Genomic DNA, 20,960 nt, shown 5'->3' on the forward strand with positions numbered 1-20,960 from the left:
AAACTTATAATAATGAATAAAACTTGATGTAAATAAAGACACTCCCTGCATCTCAATAGATCTACTCGAGATGTTAATGAGAAATTGTGTGCGTGTTTGGTTACTTTACAATAAGCATATACAATAATGCATTACCGAACAATTGAGCAGAACATTTGTTACAGTGTTTATCATTGTTCATATTAGCCTTTTAAATAATTACAGATACAACTTTTGATTTTAATAATGCATTAGAAAATGTGGAAATTAACATTAATTGCTTTAAATGTATTGTTCATGGCTAGTTCATGTTAACTCTATGAGACCCTATGGTAGTGCTAGCCCTTCATCTCTCAGATGTGTGTGTTTGTTGTGCTCGCAGGCGAAGGCTGTCTGTGTTTGTTGTGCTCGCAGGCAGAGGCTGTCTGTGTTTGTTGTGCTCGCAGGCGAAGGCTGTGTGTGTTTGTTGTGCTCGCAGGCAGAGGCTGTGTGTGTTTGTTTGCATGGCACACATTCTTCACCCACTGTAACCCTGACGGACCACCAGCCGTCTGCACTAAACTGACCTCAGATCTGCACTAAACTGACCTCAGATCTGCACTAAACTGACCTCAGATCTGCACTAAACTGACCTCAGATCTGCACTAAACTGACCTCAGATCTGCACTAAAACTGACCTCAGATCTGCTCTAAACTGACCTCAGATCATCGGTGACGCGCTCCTGCAACACACAGCTGAGGAAATAAGAGGTGTGTGAATACAGAGGGCTTACAAACATCACAGAGGAGAGATTCACCGCTCACTCTCTCAAAGACAACCTGCCTCATCTAATCATGCAGTATTTCTCTTCACATGCCTCAAGAAACTTTGCGTTCCCTCAAGAAACTTTGTGTTCGAACACAAAACTATTGCGTTCCCTCAAGAAACTTTGCATTCGCTCGCAAAACTGTTGCGTTCCCTCAAGAAACTTTGCATTCGCTCGCAAAACTGTTGCGTTCCCTCAAGAAACTTTGCGTTCGAACACAAAACTGTTGCGTTCCCTCAAGAAACTTTGCATTCGAACACAAAACTATTGCGTTCCCTCAAGAAACTTTGCATTCGCTTGCAAAACTATTGCGTTCCCTCAAGAAACTTTGCGTTCGAACACAAAACTATTGCGTTCCCTCAAGAAACTTTGCATTCGCTTGCAAAACTGTTGCGTTCCCTCAAGAAACTTTGCGTTCGAACACAAAACTATTGCGTTCCCTCAAGAAACTTTGCGTTCGAACACAAAACTATTGCGTTCCCTCAAGAAACTTTGCATTCGCTCGCAAAACTGTTGCGTTCCCTCAAGAAACTTTGCGTTCCCTCAAGAAACTTTGCATTCGCTCGCAAAACTGTTGCGTTCCCTCAAGAAACTTTGCATTCGCTTGCAAAACTATTGCGTTCCCTCAAGAAACTTTGCGTTCGCTCGCAAAACTGTTGCGTTCCCTCAAGAAACTTTGCGTTCGCTCGCAAAACTGTTGCGTTCCCTCAAGAAGCTTTGCATTCGCTTGCAAAACTATTGCGTTCCCTCAAGAAGCTTTGCGTTCGCTCGCAAAACTGTTGCGTTCCCTCAAGAAACTTTGCGTTCGAACACAAAACTATTGCGTTCCCTCAAGAAACTTTGCGTTCGAACACAAAACTATTGCGTTCCCTCAAGAAACTTTGCGTTCGAACACAAAACTATTGCGTTCCCTCAAGAAACTTCGCGTTCGAACACAAAACTATTGCGTTCCCTCAAGAAACTTTGCGTTCGAACACAAAACTATTGCGTTCCCTCAAGAAACTTTGCGTTCGAACACAAAACTGTTGCGTTCCCTCAAGAAACTTTGCGTTCCCTCAAGAAACTTTGCGTTCCCTCAAGAAACTTTGCGTTCCCTCAAGAAACTTTGCATTCGCTCGCAAAACTGTTGCGTTCCCTCAAGAAGCTTTGCATTCGCTTGCAAAACTATTGCGTTCCCTCAAGAAACTTTGCGTTCGCTCGCAAAACTGTTGCGTTCCCTCAAGAAGCTTTGCATTCGCTTGCAAAACTATTGCGTTCCCTCAAGAAGCTTTGCGTTCGCTCGCAAAACTGTTGCGTTCCCTCAAGAAACTTTGCGTTCGAACACAAAACTGTTGCGTTCCCTCAAGAAACTTTGCGTTCGAACACAAAACTATTGCGTTCCCTCAAGAAACTTTGCATTCGCTTGCAAAACTATTGCGTTCCCTCAAGAAACTTTGCGTTCGAACACAAAACTATTGCGTTCCCTCAAGAAACTTTGCGTTCGAACACAAAACTATTGCGTTCCCTCAAGAAACTTTGCATTCGCTTGCAAAACTGTTGCGTTCCCTCAAGAAACTTTGCGTTCGAACACAAAACTATTGCGTTCCCTCAAGAAACTTTGCGTTCGAACACAAAACTATTGCGTTCCCTCAAGAAACTTTGCGTTCGAACACAAAACTATTGCGTTCCCTCAAGAAACTTTGCATTCGCTCAAGAAACTTTGCATTCGCTCGCAAAACTGTTGCGTTCCCTCAAGAAACTTTGCGTTCCCTCAAGAAACTTTGCGTTCCCTCAAGAAACTTTGCATTCGCTCGCAAAACTGTTGCGTTCCCTCAAGAAGCTTTGCATTCGCTTGCAAAACTATTGCGTTCCCTCAAGAAACTTTGCGTTCGCTCGCAAAACTGTTGCGTTCCCTCAAGAAGCTTTGCATTCGCTTGCAAAACTATTGCGTTCCCTCAAGAAACTTTGCGTTCGAACACAAAACTGTTGCGTTCCCTCAAGAAACTTTGCATTCGCTTGCAAAACTATTGCGTTCCCTCAAGAAGCTTTGCATTCGCTTGCAAAACTATTGCGTTCCCTCAAGAAACTTTGCATTCGCTCGCAAAACTGTTGCGTTCCCTCAAGAAACTTTGCATTCGCTCGCAAAACTGTTGCGTTCCCTCAAGAAACTTTGCATTCGCTCGCAAAACTGTTGCGTTCCCTCAAGAAACTTTGCATTCGCTTGCAAAACTATTGCGTTCCCTCAAGAAACTTTGCATTCGCTTGCAAAACTATTGCGTTCCCTCAAGAAACTTTGCATTCGCTCGCAAAACTGTTGCGTTCCCTCAAGAAACTTTGCATTCGCTCGCAAAACTGTTGCGTTCCCTCAAGAAACTTTGCGTTCGCTTGCAAAACTATTGCGTTCCCTCAAGAAACTTTGCGTTCGCTCGCAAAACTGTTGCGTTCCCTCAAGAAACTTTGCGTTCGAACACAAAACTGTTGCGTTCCCTCAAGAAACTTTGCATTCGAACACAAAACTGTTGCGTTCCCTCAAGAAACTTTGCGTTCGCTCGCAAAACTGTTGCGTTCCCTCAAGAAACTTTGCGTTCGAACACAAAACTTTTGCGTTCTCTCAAGAAACTTTGCGTTCGAACACAAAACTGTTGCGTTCTCTCAAGAAACTTCGCGTTCGAACACAAAACTGTTGCGTTCTCTCAAGAAACTTTGCGTTCGAACACAAAACTGTTGCGTTCTCTCAAGAAACTTTGCGTTCCCTCAAGAAACTTCGCGTTCCCTCAAGAAACTTTGCATTCGAACACAAAACTGTTGCGTTCCCTCAAGAAACTTTGCATTCGAACACAAAACTGTTGCGTTCTCTCAAGAAACTTCGCGTTCGAACACAAAACTGTTGCGTTCTCTCAAGAAACTTTGCGTTCGAACACAAAACTGTTGCGTTCTCTCAAGAAACTTTGCGTTCCCTCAAGAAACTTCGCGTTCCCTCAAGAAACTTTGCGTTCGAACACAAAACTATTGCGTTCCCTCAAGAAACTTTGCGTTCGCTCGCAAAACTGTTGCGTTCCCTCAAGAAACTTTGCGTTCGCTCGCAAAACTGTTGCGTTCCCTCAAGAAACTTTGCGTTCGCTCGCAAAACTGTTGTGTTCCCTCAAGAAACTTTGCGTTCGAACACAAAACTGTTGCGTTCCTTCAAGAAACTTTGCGTACGAACACAAAACTGTTGCGTTCCCTCAAGAAACTTTGCGTTCGAACACAAAACTGTTGTGTTCCCTCAAGAAACTTCGCGTTCCCTCAAGAAACTTTGCGTTCGCACACAAAACTGTTGTGTTCCCTCAAGAAACTTTGCGTTCGAACACAAAACTGTTGCGTTCGAACACAAAACTGTTGCGTTCTCTCAAGAAACTTTGCGTTCGAACACAAAACTGTTGTGTTCCCTCAAGAAACTTCGCGTTCCCTCAAGAAACTTTGCGTTCGCACACAAAACTGTTGTGTTCCCTCAAGAAACTTTGCGTTCGAACACAAAACTGTTGCGTTCTCTCAAGAAACTTTGCGTTCGAACACAAAACTGTTGTGTTCCCTCAAGAAACTTCGCGTTCCCTCAAGAAACTTTGCGTTCGCACACAAAACTGTTGTGTTCCCTCAAGAAACTTTGCGTTCGAACACAAAACTGTTGCGTTCCTTCAGGAAACTTTGCGTTCGAACACAAAACTGTTGCGTTCCCTCAAGAAACTTTGCATTCGAACACAAAACTGTTGCGTTCTCTCAAGAAACTTTGCGTTCGAACACAAAACTGTTGCGTTCCCTCAAGAAACTTCGCGTTCCCTAAAGAAACTTTGCATTCGAACACAAAACTGTTGCGTTCCCTAAAGAAACTTTGCGTTCGAACACAAAACTATTGCGTTCTCTCAAGAAACTTTGCGTTCGAACACAAAACTGTTGCGTTCCCTCAAGAAACTTCGCGTTCCCTAAAGAAACTTTGCATTCGAACACAAAACTGTTGCGTTCCCTAAAGAAACTTTGCGTTCGAACACAAAACTATTGCGTTCCCTCAAGAAACTTTGCATTCGAACACAAAACTATTGCGTTCCCTCAAGAAACTTTGCGTTCGCTCGCAAAACTGTTGCGTTCCCTCAAGAAACTTTGCATTCTCTCAAGAAACTTTGCGTTCGCTCGCAAAACGTACTTGGTTACTTATGTAACCTCGGTTCCCTTAGAGATAAGGGAACGAGTACTGCGTTGCAAACGCTGTGTGAAAACTGCTTTTCTCGAGAATATTGAAGGCTTTATTTTAAAACACATTGCAGCTGCACAGCGAGAGCATCATAGCTCGCGCGAGTGAGCTGATTGGTCGTGCTGCGGCAACTGCACAAACCTATGGCGAGTGAGCAGGAGCGCGCCAATTTGGATGTGACAGGAGAGTATAAATTCAGAGAAAACTCGCCATATGACAGGTCTATATCGACTGAAGCGAAACACCTGATATGAGCGAAATAGCACGGCAAGGCAACGCAGTACTCGTTCCCTTACAAGAACATTCTCTCGTACTGCTTTGCAAACGCTGTGGGAACCCAATTTAAAACGCCGTGCTATTCGCCCTCGATTACTCTGAGAATCCGGGGAGCCCCGGGACTATGACAGAGTAGTCTGAATATCACAGACCGGAGCGTCGGGTCTAAAATGATATGCAAGTATAAAGTGAAGCACAAAGCCACTCAGAAATATGTATAGGGCTGGGTCGAAAGAGCCAGGGATCTAGAATATTATTCCCACATAGAAAATGAAGTCACAACAGTGTGTCTGAGTTCCACACCAGCCAGGGTCCATAGAGCCAGAGCCTAGATGGAGAGAACTCGTGCCTGCAGAGCAGGGACCTCTAGGTTATAAAACCTTGCAAATGTGGACGGAGCGGACCAGCCGGCCGCCGCACAAATGTCTTCAATAGGGACTCCACTGGACCACGCCCAAGAGGAAGCCATGCCTCTTGTGGAGTGAGCTCTTACACCTATAGGGCACGGGAGGCCCAGTGAGGTGTATGCCAGAGCAATAGCATCCACTATCCATCTGGATAGCGTGAGTTTCGTGACCGGCAGCCCTTTGGTGCGGCCCCCCGAAACAGATAAAGAGCTATTCAGACTGCCTGAAAGAGGCCGAACGCTCCAAATATATTCTCAGATCTCTGACGGGGCAGAGCGTGTGAGCATCACTATCTTCTCCCGAAACTGGGAGAGCTGATAGAGAGATCACCTGGGCTCTGAACGGTGTTGAGAGCACCTTTGGTACATATCCGTGTCTTGGCTTAAGGAAGACTTTAGAGTCGTTAGGCCCAAACTCAAGACAGGAGGCGCTCGTGGAGAGCGTTTGTAAGCCGCCTGATCTGAAGAGGGGGCTGTGAGAAGCACTCGAGAGGTCTTCGGGGCTGGTCCGGCCGCGGCGGGACATAGACCCCTCTTTCTACCGGCTAGGACGGCTTTTTGGGCTCGTGGTCGAGCGTGAGCTTCGGCCGGGGCTGTTTCGCTGGCTGGTTTCAGCCGCTGGGCGGGGCTGATGAACCTGCCGCACTGTCTTCTCTGACTGCAGCGTGCTCCTGGGGCGCCGTGAAGCCGAACTGGAGCGCTTCGGGAGGAAGTGCTTCATAGCACTGGAAGCCTTTTGGGCTTCGGTGAAGCGCTCTGCGAAGCCGCTGACTGATGGGCCGAAGAGACCAGTTGTGGAGAAAGGTGAGTCGAGGAAGGCGGTCTTGTCCGCGTCCCTGATCTCAGTCAAATTCAGCCATAAGTGGCGCTCCAATACTACTAGGCTGGCCATGTTGTGGCCGATGGCCTGAGTGGTCTTTGTTGCCCGTAGCGCCAAGTCTGAAGCACTTCTGAGGTCCTTGAAGGCGTCCGGATCGGGGCCTGACTCATCCATAGCGCGGAGGAGTTTAGCCTGGAACACCTGAAGGGTCACCATGGCATGTAGTGCAGAGGCAGTTTGACCGGCGGCGGAATAAGCGCGGCTGGCCATAGCCGAAGTAGTCCTGCACGGCTTGGACGGGTGCACCGCTTTTGACCTCCAACTTCCTGCAGTGGGAGGGCACAAATGCGCGGCGACCGCTTCCTCAAGTGCGGGAGCGTCACGTAGCCCTTTTCCTCAGCGCCGTCAACAGTGGAGAGCGTGGTAGAGGAAGAAGCGGTCTCCATGCCATGGAGACCAGCTCTTTGTGAGCTCTTCGTGGACCTCAGGGAGAAATGGAGCGGTGCGCGGTGCGTTTGGCGCCCCGGCAGGTACCATTCGTCGAGGCGGCTTCTGGCGGGTTCAGCTGGTGAAAGCCGGTCGAGACCCAGTTCGTCGACAGCAGGAGACATGACACGGAGAAACTCGGCGTCAATGCTCGCTCTGGTGTCGAGACGATCACTCTGAGAGGGAGGGGCGAGGTCCGCGGAGCCCGACCAGTCCTCACTCTCAGATGCCGCCACTGAAAGTGCGTCATCCAGTTCCTCAGCAGATCCGCTGAACGGAAAGGAAAAAGGAAAGGAAACGAGCAGAAAGGAAACGAGTCCCGCCGCTGCAACAGAGTCGCGTTGGTCGCTTCTGACGAACCGAACTGGAGATGGAGGTGTAGGCGAGGCACGTGGGGAAGGACCCGGCGTGCACGCGCTGAAATCACCGCGTTCAGGGATCCTCTGATCGCGCCGCTTCTTCCTACGGGGCTCACGGGGCGCCGAAGACGGAAGGGGGCCGGGCTCACTCTCTGAAGTAGCGAGAGCGAGTCTGGATCGGAGGACAGCCACAGGCATGCTGTCACAGGGAAACCCACAGGAATCGCAGATGGGAAGCGGCATTTGTAACAACGCGCTAAAAAATTTGTTAAAACAGCGATTTGCTCTTTTAAAAAAGCTTGCAAAGGATATTCGCCGGATGCCACAGGGAAACGCTTGCTGCGAAGTCTGCCGACGGCGTGAAGCTGTTCCGCTGAGAGGCTGTTCTACGGCGAGGCGGCTTCCAATCCGGAGAAATCAGCAACGAGGTGTGTCTCATAGCTGAAGGAGAATAGATCTGTCATATGGTGAGTTTTCTCTGAATTTATACTCTCCTGTCACGTCCAAATTGGCGCGCTCGAGTCTGGCAGGGCGCCAAGCGCTCCCATTGGATCGCGCGCTCCTGCTCACTCGCCATAGGTTTGTGCAGTTGCCGCAGCACAGCCAATCAGCTCACTCGCGCGAGCTATGATGCTCTCGCTGTGCAGCTGCAATGCGTTTTAAAATAAAGGCTTCAATATTCTCGAGAAAAGGAGTTTTACCACAGCGTTTGCAACGCAGTACTAGAGAACATTCTCGTAAGGGAACTGTTGCATTCCCTCAAGAAACTTTGCATGTTTCCATCACAAACGTTTTGTAATGGTTCTCGGGGGATAGTTTTTCTAAAAAGCATTTAAATACAATTTACCCTCCCAAACAACATTGGACACCACCGACTTTCATTGTTTGGACTTTTTTTATTTTTATGAGTCAGTGAATAATGAGAGAATGAAAATTTTTAGGTGACTTATGATCAATGAAACCCTAAAGAAAACATAATGAAACTTGAGGCTCGAGGATGAACATCTGCACATGTCCATGAGGAGAAGAGATGACAGAAGCTGAAGCAGTGATGTTACCACAGTAAAGATTTTCTGATGAGTGTGTGATGGAAGAACAGAGAGAGAAACCACACCAGAGAGTCCGTATACTGCAGCTGTCAGGGTCTCACTGGTATCAGATCAAAGGTTAAAGGTCACGCCCACATTAGCTGATGGAGGTGTTTCCTGTGACACACACACACACACACTTCACTCCCAAAAAATGAAATAATAATAATTTGTCATTAAGACGATTGAGAATGTTCATCACCCAAACTCTGTCCGCTGGATCTCACCTATTTTGTTTTACATTAAAATGTAAAAATAATTTACAACAGTAATATATTTCTTTCTTAATATTTATTCAGAGAACTGTGTACATTTCAGAATGACAGCTGTATTTCATTATTATAATGATCAAATATAAAAAAAAATTACATTACAATTTTTATTTATGATTTATTATAATTAGTTAAAACATAGTACTTCTACTAATACTAATGATGATTGTTATTATTGACATCAGAGAACAGTGAACATGCAATTGGGTTGATAAATTAACAAAAATTTAAATATCTGGTAAATATTTGACATCTAAGGGGTTTGGCTGATGAAACCACTACACCAGCGCGATTCAGCTGCTAACCTCTGATTTACAGTAACTGAGGCAGTGTGTGCGTGCGTGTGCGTGTGTGTGTGTGTGTGTGTGTGTGTGTGTGTGTGTGAGAGATGTGTGTAACAGCTGTGTAAGATCATATTTTCCATGTTTCTCCTCATTGTCTGTAACTGACGGCACACAACACACATAATGGCTGTTTCTGTCGCACTCGTGACCCGCAGCACTCACGTGAAACACACACACACACACACACACACACACACACACACACACACACAAACATAAACACACACACAAAAACATAATCACACACACATATAAACACACACACACACAAAAACACACTCACTCACTATCACACACACACACACACACACACACACAAAAACAGCACACACACTCACAAACACACACACAAACACGCACACACACAAAAAAAAACACACTCACATACACACTCACACTACACACACACACCAGATTGTGCCGTCAGCTGCGTCTCAGCGTTTGGACAAACACCTCCAGCGTATCCCAGAGTTCCTCTGTCAAATCACACATAATTACCACCTTCATCTGAGAGCGAGACACTAAACCTGCTCTATTTTCAGCTGCAGCTCGTGTGTGTGACAGAAACACAACGTGACACTGATCATCCGACACACACACACACACACACACACACACACACACAAGATGAACTGAACCGTGAGGTCATGAGGTCATCGATCACATCTGGAATCTGTTCACATTCACCACGACATCACAGTTTTTAGACTATATAATGCGTTGTGCCGTTCATCTGAACTATTATTATACACACAAACCCACTTTATAATCACATTTATTTCATGCTTATTAAAAGATGGAAGTGCATTGTCACAACAGGAACACAAGCGTCACACAGATACAAACATTTACTGTATATACACACACACACACACACACACACAATCAGACTTACACACACTCACTCATTCACTCTCTCACACACACGCACTTTCTCACACACACACTCACACACACACACTCTCTCACACACACTCTGTCTCACACACACACACAATCAGACTTACACACACTCACTCTCTCTCTCTCACACACACACGCACTTTCTCACACACAATCTCACACACACACTCTCACACACACTCTGTCTCACACACACACACACACACACACACACCTTACAACAACTAGTTTTAAACTTCAATATTTTTCAAACAGCTTCAGAAGGAAACTGAGAGACAGACCGAGACACGTGGAGACATTGAGTTTCATCTTCAGCCAATCACAGGCCACGATTCCACAGTCACAGAAAGTGTAGAGGAGGGGGCGGGTCCGATTACAGGAAGTGCAGAGTAGGGGGCGGGTCCGATTACAGGAAGTGGGGCGGGTCCGATTACAGAAAGTGCAGGGGAGGGGGAGGGTCCGATTACAGGAAGTGCAGAGGAGGGGGCGGGTCCGATTACAGGAAGTGGGGCGGGTCCGATTACAGAAAGTGCAGGGGAGGGGGAGGGTCCGATTACAGGAAGTGCAGAGGAGGGGGCGGGTCCGATTACAGGAAGTGCAGAGGAGGGGGCAGGTCTGATAACAGGAAGTGCAGAGGAGTGCAGAGAAGGGGGCGGGTCCGATTACAGGAAGTGCAGAGGAGTGCAGAGAAGGGGGCGGGTCCGATTACAGGAAGTGCAGAGGAGTGCAGAGAAGGGGGCGGGTCCGATTACAGGAAGTGTAGAGGAGGGGGCGGGTCTGATAACAGGAAGTGCAGAGGAGTGCAGAGAAGGGGGCGGATCCGATTACAGGAAGTGCAGAGGAGTGCAGAGAAGGGGGTGGGTCCGATTACAGGAAGTGTAGAGGAGTGCAGAGGAGGGGGCGGGTCCGATTACAGGAAGTGCAGAGGAGTGCAGAGAAGGGGGCGGGTCCAATTACAGGAAGTGTAGAGGAGGGAGCGGGTCCGATTACAGGAAGTGCAGAGGAGTGCAGAGGAGGAGGCGGGTCCGATTACAGGAAGTGCAGAGGAGGGGGCGGGTCCTATTACAGGAAGTGTAGAGGAGGGGGCGGGTGGGTGCAGAGGAGGGGGCGGGTCCTATTACAGGAGGTGCAGAGGAGGGGGCGGGGTCCGATTACAAGAAGTGCAGAGGAGGGGGCGGGTCCTATTACAGGAAGTGCAGAGGAGGGGGCGGGTCCTATTACAGGAAGTGTAGAGGAGGGGGCGGGTCCTATTACAGGAAGTGACCAGCTGTTTCTGTCCCCGTCTCTGGAAAACTCTGTCTCCTCCTCACTAATGGCTTTTCAGTCTGTTCTCCATCTCTACAGTGAAGCACAAGATCTGATCCTGCTTCAGACTGATAAAGACAGTGTAAATATAAAAAATATGAAATATCATCTTACTAAGACATATTATTGGCAGATATAGAGTGACAAATAATATTTATATGCATTTTATGTACGTACCTGCTGTACTGCTATAAAGATCTCATTGATTTACATGAATAAAACAGTTTTTCCTCCATATTTTCACTATATCAGACTATATGAGCCATAAAAGCCTGATGCATCAAATATGACACTCAATAAAATAAAAAAAACACGTATGCAAACGTTTTTGTTTTTAGATTTTTTATTTCGTCCAATGGTTCAATAAATGTTCCATTTAAAAAATATATATTTTTCATATGATTTTCATAGGGTTAAAATGAATATGTAATGTGTGTGTGAGAATGAGCCTCATTGCTCAGTGTTTCTCATACAGTGCTGAACAGTTAAAACACACAAGAACTGATGCATGATGGGAAACACGAGCTTCAGAGGAGAATCAGACTTCAGAAGAGTCATATGGTTTTCGCTTAGAATAAATGAACATACCATCACAGACGGATACTTAAACTCACATGAGCCCAAACACACACACACACACACACACACACACACACACACACACACACACACCCACTGCAATTGCATTTGATGCTGATTGTGGTGAAAAATTATTCATTTTCAAAAGACTAAGATGATTTAAAGGTGAGAGCTGTAATCACAAACATACACACATGCGCACACAATCACACACATTCACGCATGCGCACACTCACACACACACACTCACACACACAAAAAACGCACACACTCACTCACTCTCTCACACACATACACACACACACACACACACACACACAAACACTCACACACACTCCTTCTCCTCCTCTTCACTGCCAGGGTCCCCAGGCTCCGCCAGCCCCGGGGTCACAGCGGGGGTCATCGGGGGGGAAGTCGACGGGTCGGGCCTGGTTCTGGTACTCCTGCAAGCGTCGGAGCAGGAAGGCCACGAGCTCCGGGCGCTTATGGGAAACCTCCACTCGCTCCTCGGGATCCTCCTCGATGTTAAACAGCATCACCGGCTTCAGCGGCTCCGACGCCTTCTGCGCACGACCAGCAGGGGGCGGGAACCACAGAGGACAACCTGAAGGAAACCACAGAGGACAACCTGAAGGAAACCACCACAGAGGACAACCTGAAGGAAACCACCACAGAGGACAACCTGAAGGAATCCCACAAAACGTCTCGGTTACATATGTAACCTTTGTTCCCTGAGTAGTATCCCCCGAATATCGCTATGGGAACACCTTTGGTGTGGACGAATGTCTGAAGCTCTTATACCATCACACCAATTTGATTGGCCAATATCGCTTAGCACCACCCTAAGAATATGTCACGTATGCTTCATATTAGTGTGCTGTGCGCAATTTCACTTAAAGTATAGAGGTTACGCGTGTGACATCACAGTCGGCCGGAGTGACTGCGGTTACACACACACCCTGCCCACATTTGTTCTTCTTCCAGAAGATCTAACAGCACAACTTATCCTTTCATGATGACTTTACCTGGATAACCCGTCAGAAGCTTCCAGTTCTTGTAGCGAATGGCGGCGTGAACCGATATATTAAACTCTGAACGCGACCCGAGTGCAACGGGCCGAGATGCTGACGAGTGTAAAGAGTCCTGCAGGAACTCCCCCGACACATCATCACCAGGACCTGAAAGAGACACGCAGCTCATGTGTGATCGGGAGTGAAACCTGGTTCTGGTCTCAGTGTAAACCGGTCTCTCACTCACATGGCGAGTCGTCCACGAACAGCGGGTCGATGTTGTGCAGAAGCTCAACCCGAGGAGAAGCTTGACCACGACTGAAACACACACACACGCTTCTATTAAACCTGACATTTAAATCTTTTAGCTAAACAAAACTGACCGACATTTAAATCTCTAAATAAAAAACAAAAGTGAATGACATTTAAATCTCTAAACAAGACAAAAGTTATCGATATTTAAATCTCTTAGTGAAACAAAAGCGACTGTTATTTAAATCTCTAAACGAAACAAAAGTTATCGACATTTAACTCTCTTAATGAAACAAAACTGACCGACATTTAAATTTCTAAACGAAACAAACAAAACAAAAGCGACCGACATCGAAATCTCTTAACGAAACAAAACTGACCTACATTTAAATATCTTAACGAAACAAAAGCGACTGTTATTTAAATCTCTAAACGAAACAAAAGTTATCGACATTTAACTCTCTTAATGAAACAAAACTGACCGACATTTACATTTCTAAACGAAACAAACAAAACAAAAGCGACCGACATCGAAATCTCTTAACGAAACAAAACTCACCGACATTTAAATATCTTAACGAAACAAAAGCGACTGTTATTTAAATCTCTAAACGAAACAAAAGTGAACGACATTTAAATCTCTTAACGAAACAAACAAAACAAAAGCGACCGACATCGAAATCTCTTAATGAAACAAAACTGACCGACATTTAAATCTCTTAACGAAAAAAAAGTTACCGACATTTAAATCTGACATTTAAATCTCTAAATGAAACAAAAGTGACTGATATTTAAATCTCTTAACGAAACAGACGAAACAAAAGCGACCGATATCGAAATCTCTTAACGAAACAGACGAAACAAAAGCGACTGACATTTAAATCTGAAACAAAACTGACTGACATTTAAATCTCTTAACGAAACAAACAAAATAAAAGCGACCGACATTTAAATCTCTTAACAAAACAAATGAAACAAAAGCAACCGACATTGAAATTTCTGAACGAAACAAAAACGACCGACATTTAAATCTCTTAACGAAACAAAACTGACCGACATTTAAATCTCTTAAAGAAAAAAGTTACCGACATTTAAATCTGACATTTAAATCTCTAAATGAAACAAGTGACCAACATTTAAATCTCTTAATGAAACAAAACTGACCGACATTTTAATCTCTTAACGAAACAAAACTGACCGACATTTAAATCTCTTAATGAAACAAACAAAACAAAAGTGACCGACATCGAAATCTCTTAACGAAACAAAACTGACCGACATTTAAATCTCTTAACGAAGAAAAAGTTACCGACATTTAAATCTGACATTTAAATCTCTAAATGAAACAAAAGTGACTGACATTTAAATCTCTTAACGAAACAGACGAAACAAAAGCGACCGATATCGAAATCTCTTAACGAAACAGACGAAACAAAAGCGACTGACATTTAAATCTGAAACAAAACTGACTGACATTTAAATCTCTTAACAAAACAAACGAAACAAAAGCAACCGACATCGAAATTTCTGAACGAAACAAAAGCGACCGACATTTAAATCTCTTAACGAAACAGACGAAACAAAAGCGACTGACATTTAAATCTGAAACAAAACTGACTGACATTTAAATCTCTTAACGAAACAAACAAAATAAAAGCGACCGACATTTAAATCTCTTAACAAAACAAACAAAACAAAAGCAACCGACATCGAAATTTCTGAACGAAACAAAAGCGACCGACATTTAAATCTCTTACCGAAACAAAAGCGACCGACATCGAAATCTCTGAACGACACAAAAAGGACCGACATTTAAATCTCAAACACACATTTCGATTAAACCCAGAGCTCAACTGATCATCACGACTTTACTTAAATAAAATATCTAAACATTCTTACATCAAGATGCATTTACTGGAGAAGCAGAATTAAGTCTTGTTTTATGAAAAAACTACCAAAATGAAGTGAGTTTGTGCTTAAAACAATGAAATCAGAATAAATAATCTGGTATTTCCTTTGAATTACGGTTATTTGCAATGTTTTGTCTCAGTTCATCACTGGCAGGTGTTCATACAAACCATTTATTTTGACTAATTTGTTCCCTGATGTGGAAAACATCATTTGATCCTCTACTGTGATTCACAGCCATCAAAACAGCACCAACATGTGGAAATACTGATGATGATGTTCACATTCACCTGATAGTGTCCCACACATTGAAGCCGTCCAGAGGTTTGGTGCCGTTGGTCGACGCCCCGGCCAGACCCACGATCGTAGGCAGCCAATCAGAGACGTGGATGAGCCCTCGACTGACACTTCCTGGCTGCTCTATCATTGGCCCGGTCACGAAGCCCACGCCCCTGACTCCGCCCTCCCAGAGCGTCCACTTCCTGCCACGCAGAGGCCAGTTATTCCCCCCCGACAGGGTCTGACCACCATTATCTGCCCAACACAAGGGAAACAGCGCCACCTTATGGACTGATCACGACACTTCATTTTGACTTATTTGTTCCCTGATGTAGAAAACATCATTTGATCCTCTATTGATTGAAATTATTTACTGCACTGCAAAAAATGCTTTTCTTACTTAGTATTTTGGTCTTGTTTCCAGTCCAAATATCTAAACATTCTTAAATCAAGAAGCATTTACTAGAGGAGTAAAGTGAAATAAGATATTATGCTTTGTTTTCCGAGGAAATAAATCAAAATTAAGTGAGTTTTTTCAAAAAAAAAAAAAGCAAAATTATCTGCCAATGGAGGAAGAAAATGAATCTTGTTTCTGTTTGAATTAACATTATTTTTCTTTCCCCATTGGCAGATAATTTTGCTTGTTTTAAGAAACAACGAAACAAAAGTGACAGACATTAAAATCTCGTAATTCACCCTTCGCAGGGAGTTTGATTGACAGACGATCTGACCAATCATAATCCGCCATTTTTGTCCGACAAAGCAGTCAGGAGAGTTAGTAGATTAACGTTGGAGAACTTGAAAAACGGTGTGTACTGACGTCTTTCCATTGTTCATTCATGATTATATGACGCTATAAATGAACTAGAAGGAAGAGATGATGTTCACGAGCGGCTTTAACTGAGCGATCTGTCAGACACATTAAAAAGCCATAAAAAGGTATTTGTTGTTAGATTTCTTTAGAAAATGACCAAATTTGAAAGTTGAGACTTTGTTTGATATCTAAAGTAACTTGTTCTGTCCTGTCTGTCAGTCAGTGTCCTGTGTCAGTGATGTAGCGTGAGAGAGGCGTGGCTTGTTGGACATAGCAACAGTAACTAAAGGGGGCGGGTCTCTGCGAACGCTCAATTGTCTGGATGACTCAGTTGTTCTTGAGTCACTGATGCTAGTCAGCACTATAAATACAGCTCTGCTATTACAGAAGTATGACTGCCTGTGAAGCTGCTGTATGATAGATCTGAGCTTCTCAGTACCTGTGGAGAAGATGAGAACGGTGTTGTTCCACAGTCCAGCGTCCTGAAGAGCTCGGCTGATGTTCCCCACGGCTTCATCCATCGCCGACACCATGCCTGCGTACTCGCGCCGGTGCGTGTTCTTGATGAAGCTGTAGGGGGCGACGTAGCGCTCGGGGACCTGGAGGGGCGCGTGAACCGCCTGCAGCGCCACATAGAGGAACAATGGCTGCCGAACACCAGAACATGGTTTCCTCATTACTAGCAGAAAGCAGCGATGCGTGTGCTTCCCTGCCGATGCATTTCTGACAGTGGTTTTAAAATCACATTTAGGGCTTTTTAAGACCTCCACAAATCATATTAGCACCGTATAGGCGGGGAAGGGCAAGAGCAACAATAAAATAAACATTTCATGTCTTGATATGAACAGGCAGAGCATGTTCTCAGATCAGGGGTGGACGATAGGGCAAAAATCACGATTCACGATTTTCTCACGATTTTTTTTTGCATGTTGGTTTTTACTATTTTGTGACTGAGCATTACAGCCATAGTAACGTCCCTATTTTAAAAACAAATCCTTACAAGGTCACAAAATATAAAATAAAATAGAGATAGGCAGACATTTAGGCCAAAATCTTTGTCTTTTTTTTTTGTTATTAAAAAATAAGAACAAAGATACATATTACATATACACAACATAATATCCAAATGAAACAAATATAAAAATAAAACACTACATAGACTTTACTGTATAAATTATACATTGATTCTTAAAGCTACTATTAAAGTTATCAGTCAAGAGCAGTGAGTGATTTTCTCTTTGTTTTTTGTTTTAATTACATTAAAATAAAAAATGTCATTATTTACTCTCTCAAGATGTTTTAAACCTGAATACATTTTTCTTCTGTTGAAAATAAAAGTTATTTTGAAGAATCTGGGTAACCAAACACTGACTTCCATAGTCAACGGGGACCAGCAACTGTTCGTTTAGCAACATTATTCAAAATATCTTATTTTGTGTTCAACCCAAGAAAAAAATTAATTCAGGTTTGGAACAACATTAGAGAGTAAACTAGAACATAATTTGGGTGAACTGTGCCTTTAAGGACAAGCGGCAGCATGTTTACTATTAGGCTACTGTGACTTTAAGACCTGAACGCTTCTGATACACACACATATATGACACGCACACCATCTTCTCTCAAATGTTTGCTTTCATTTTGGATATTACCAGCTGTGTTTCTGTAAACCTGGTGTGTATCTGACAGTATTAGCGCAGTAAGACTGGAGAGAGAACCGTCCCGTAACCAGGCGTGTGTGACAGACTGTCAGTGTCTGTGCATCGTACTCACACACCCCTATATCAGATGCATGTTTGTGTCTATGGGACCTGAAGGAGCGCGAGTACCTTCTCGGGCCCGTGGTGTGAGATGATGTCCTCGGCTCTCTGAGAGAAGAGCTCTGTGGAGTATTGGCCCGTGTAGTTGACGGCCACGTCCTCCCCGTCCCGCAGGTCCAGAGCGCAGCGCGTCACGTTCAGAGGAGCGATCAAAGTACATCTGTGATGAGTGAAATAATCCTCTGAACCCGTGAGGTATCCTGCACACACACACACACGAGCAACACAACGCATCTGTTCCTGGTTACAGTTCCTGGCTACGTACTGTGGCTACGTTTACATGCAACCAAATGTATTGCTACGTCATAACAATAGCGTAATGATTTAGCAATAGCGTAATGATGTAGAAATAGCGTAATGATGTAGAAATAGCTTAATGAAATAGCGTAATGATGTAGAAATAGCGTAATGATGTAGAAATAGCGTAATGATGTAGAAATAGCATAATGACGTAGCAATAACGTAATGATGTAGAAATAGCGCAATGACATAGAAATAGCGTAATGACATAGAAATAGCGTAATGATGTAGAAATAGCGTAATGATGATGTAGAAATAGCGTAATGATGTAGAAATAGCGTAATGATGATGTAGAAATAGCGTAATGACATAGAAATAGCGTAATGACGTAGCAATAACGTAATGATGTAGAAATAGCGTAATGATGTAGAAATAGCGTAATGATGTAGAAATAGCGTAATGATGTAGAAATAGCGTAATGATGTAGAAATAGCGTAATGATGTAGAAATAGCGTAATGACGTAGCAATAACGTAATGATGTAGAAATAGCGTAATGATGTAGAAATAACGTAATGATGTAGAAATAGCGTAATGATGTAGAAATAGCATAATGACGTAGCAATAACGTAATGATGTAGAAATAGCGTAATGATGTAGAAATAGCGTAATGATGTAGAAATAGCGTAATGATGTAGAAATAGCATAATGACGTAGCAATAACGTAATGATGTAGAAATAGCGTAATGATGTAGAAATAGCGTAATGATGTAGAAATAGCGTAATGATGTAGAAATAGCATAATGACGTAGCAATAACGTAATGATGTAGAAATAGCGCAATGACATAGAAATAGCGTAATGACATAGAAATAGCGTAATGATGTAGAAATAGCGTAATGATGATGTAGAAATAGCGTAATGATGTAGAAATAGCGTAATGATGATGTAGAAATAGCGTAATGACATAGAAATAGCGTAATGACGTAGCAATAACGTAATGATGTAGAAATAACGTAATGATGTTGAAATAGCGTAGTGATGTAGAAATAGCATAATGACGTAGAAATAGCGTAATGATGTAGAAATAGCGTAATGACGTAGCAATAGCGCAATGATGTAGCAATAACGTAATGATGTAGAAATAGCGTAATGACAGAAATAGCGTAATGATGTAGAAATAGCGTAATGACAGAAATAGCGTAATGATGTAGAAATAACGTAATGATGTAGCAATAACGTAATGATGTAGCAATAACGTAATGATGTTGAAATAGCGTAATGATGTAGAAATAGCGTAATGATGTAGAAATAGCGTAATGAAATAGCGTAATGATGTAGAAATAGCGTAATGACGTAGAAATAGCGTAATGACGTAGCAATAGCGTAATGACGTAGCAATAGCGCAATGATGTTGAAATAGCGTAATGATGACGTAGCAATAACGTAATGATGTAGAAATAGCGTAATGATGTAGAAATAGCGTAATGACGTAGCAATAGCGTAATGACGTAGCAATAGCGCAATGATGTTGAAATAGCGTAATGATGACGTAGCAATAACGTAATGATGTAGAAATAGCGTAATGATGTAGAAATAGCGTAATGATGTAGTAATGATGTAGAAATAGCGTAATGATGTAGCAATAGCATAATGATGTAGCAATAACGTAATGATGTAGCAATAACGTAATGATGTTGAAATAGCGTAATGATGACGTAGCAATAACGTAATGATGTAGCAATAGCGTAATGATGTAGAAATAGCGTAATGACGTAGAAATAGCGTAATGACGTATTTTCTCCTTTCACTCCTCAGCATAAAGCATCTGTTCCTGAATCACAATGTCTACGTTTACATGCACAACTTTTGTTTCAATTGGACTGAATTCATTCAGATTTAAGAATCTGACTGTAGTGTTTACATGAACGCTAAACATGTGATCGGGTTGATGTGTGTTTATATGTCACAAGCTTCAAATCGGGATATCTTTTTTGACATGCGCGAATATACAGAGTTTCCCGCTGTTTGCGCATAATAATTACTTCATTACGCTATTTCTACATCATTGCACATGCGCAGTCCTTTCAGTTTTGGTTTTCAATCCGATCAAGTGATTACATGTTCTCTCGATCGGATTAGAAAAGGAATAAACCCCTTTCAATCCCATCGTAATGTCACTGGGATCGAGCTCAATCGGGTCGATTAAGGCGTTTACACGAAGGCTTTTCAGTGCGATTGAGTCGTCAATCCCATTACTAACGGATTATCTGGTTGGATGTAAACGCAGCCACTCAGTGACTGGGCTCCTACCGAAGAAGGTCTGGAAGCCTCGACGGGTGGGCAGACAGTCCTTCCGGAACATTCCCAGATGCCACTTTCCCACCATGTGTGTGGCGTAGCCGGCGTCCTGCAGGAGCTCGGGAAGAAGCTTCTCGTCCAGAGGAACACAGTAGGGCTGACAGGGCCAGATGATCTGGTGCTGCAGACCCGTGCGGATCTGGACACACACACACACACGCCACATTTACCACGGTATTCCTGAAAAATATCCATATTTATAACTTTATAAACTAAAATCACTGACTTCCAGTAACGGCCGTACGTGAGTCAAGTTCCTGTGGAATAGTGACCTCTGACCCAGACACATGACCTCTGACACCCTACACATGACCTCTGACCCGACACATGACGCATTGATGAACGCGGAAGCGCAGAGGATTGAGCAAAACAAAACACCAGTCACGAATTAGAAGTTTAAAACAAGGATTTTTAAAGAGAAATGTGGGAGGAGCTTGAGTTTGATGTTTGAACCG

At 43.6% G+C, this 20,960-nt stretch overlaps 2 protein-coding genes and 1 long non-coding RNA gene across 3 annotated transcripts in view; 1 reads left to right on the forward strand and 2 right to left on the reverse strand.

Moving 5' to 3' along the window:
• The window catches only part of homer1 (homer scaffold protein 1), a 190,370-nt gene that overhangs the window by 23,972 nt on the left and 145,438 nt on the right, over positions 1-20,960 (reverse strand). The window lies entirely within an intron of this gene.
• LOC309476946 lies at positions 10,458-12,162 on the forward strand. Its single transcript, XR_014198425.1, has 2 exons — positions 10,458-11,032; positions 11,145-12,162. It is a non-coding gene; the product is annotated as an uncharacterized lncRNA (long non-coding RNA).
• The window catches only part of arsb (arylsulfatase B), a 10,474-nt gene continuing 1,087 nt past the window's right edge, over positions 11,574-20,960 (reverse strand). The window contains exons 2-8 of the mRNA XM_082140080.1: positions 20,458-20,644; positions 17,917-18,107; positions 16,530-16,737; positions 15,288-15,531; positions 13,085-13,155; positions 12,853-13,005; positions 11,574-12,431 (exon numbers count right to left, since the gene is read on the reverse strand). Of these exons, the coding sequence (XP_081996206.1) occupies positions 12,178-12,431; positions 12,853-13,005; positions 13,085-13,155; positions 15,288-15,531; positions 16,530-16,737; positions 17,917-18,107; positions 20,458-20,644 (1,308 nt within the window). The 3' untranslated portion in view covers positions 11,574-12,177. The remainder of the gene's footprint in view (positions 12,432-12,852; positions 13,006-13,084; positions 13,156-15,287; positions 15,532-16,529; positions 16,738-17,916; positions 18,108-20,457; positions 20,645-20,960) is intronic.

This window comes from Leuciscus leuciscus, assembly GCF_965113295.1.
Source record: "Leuciscus leuciscus genome assembly, chromosome: 16".
Taxonomy (NCBI): Eukaryota; Metazoa; Chordata; class Actinopteri; order Cypriniformes; family Leuciscidae; genus Leuciscus; species Leuciscus leuciscus.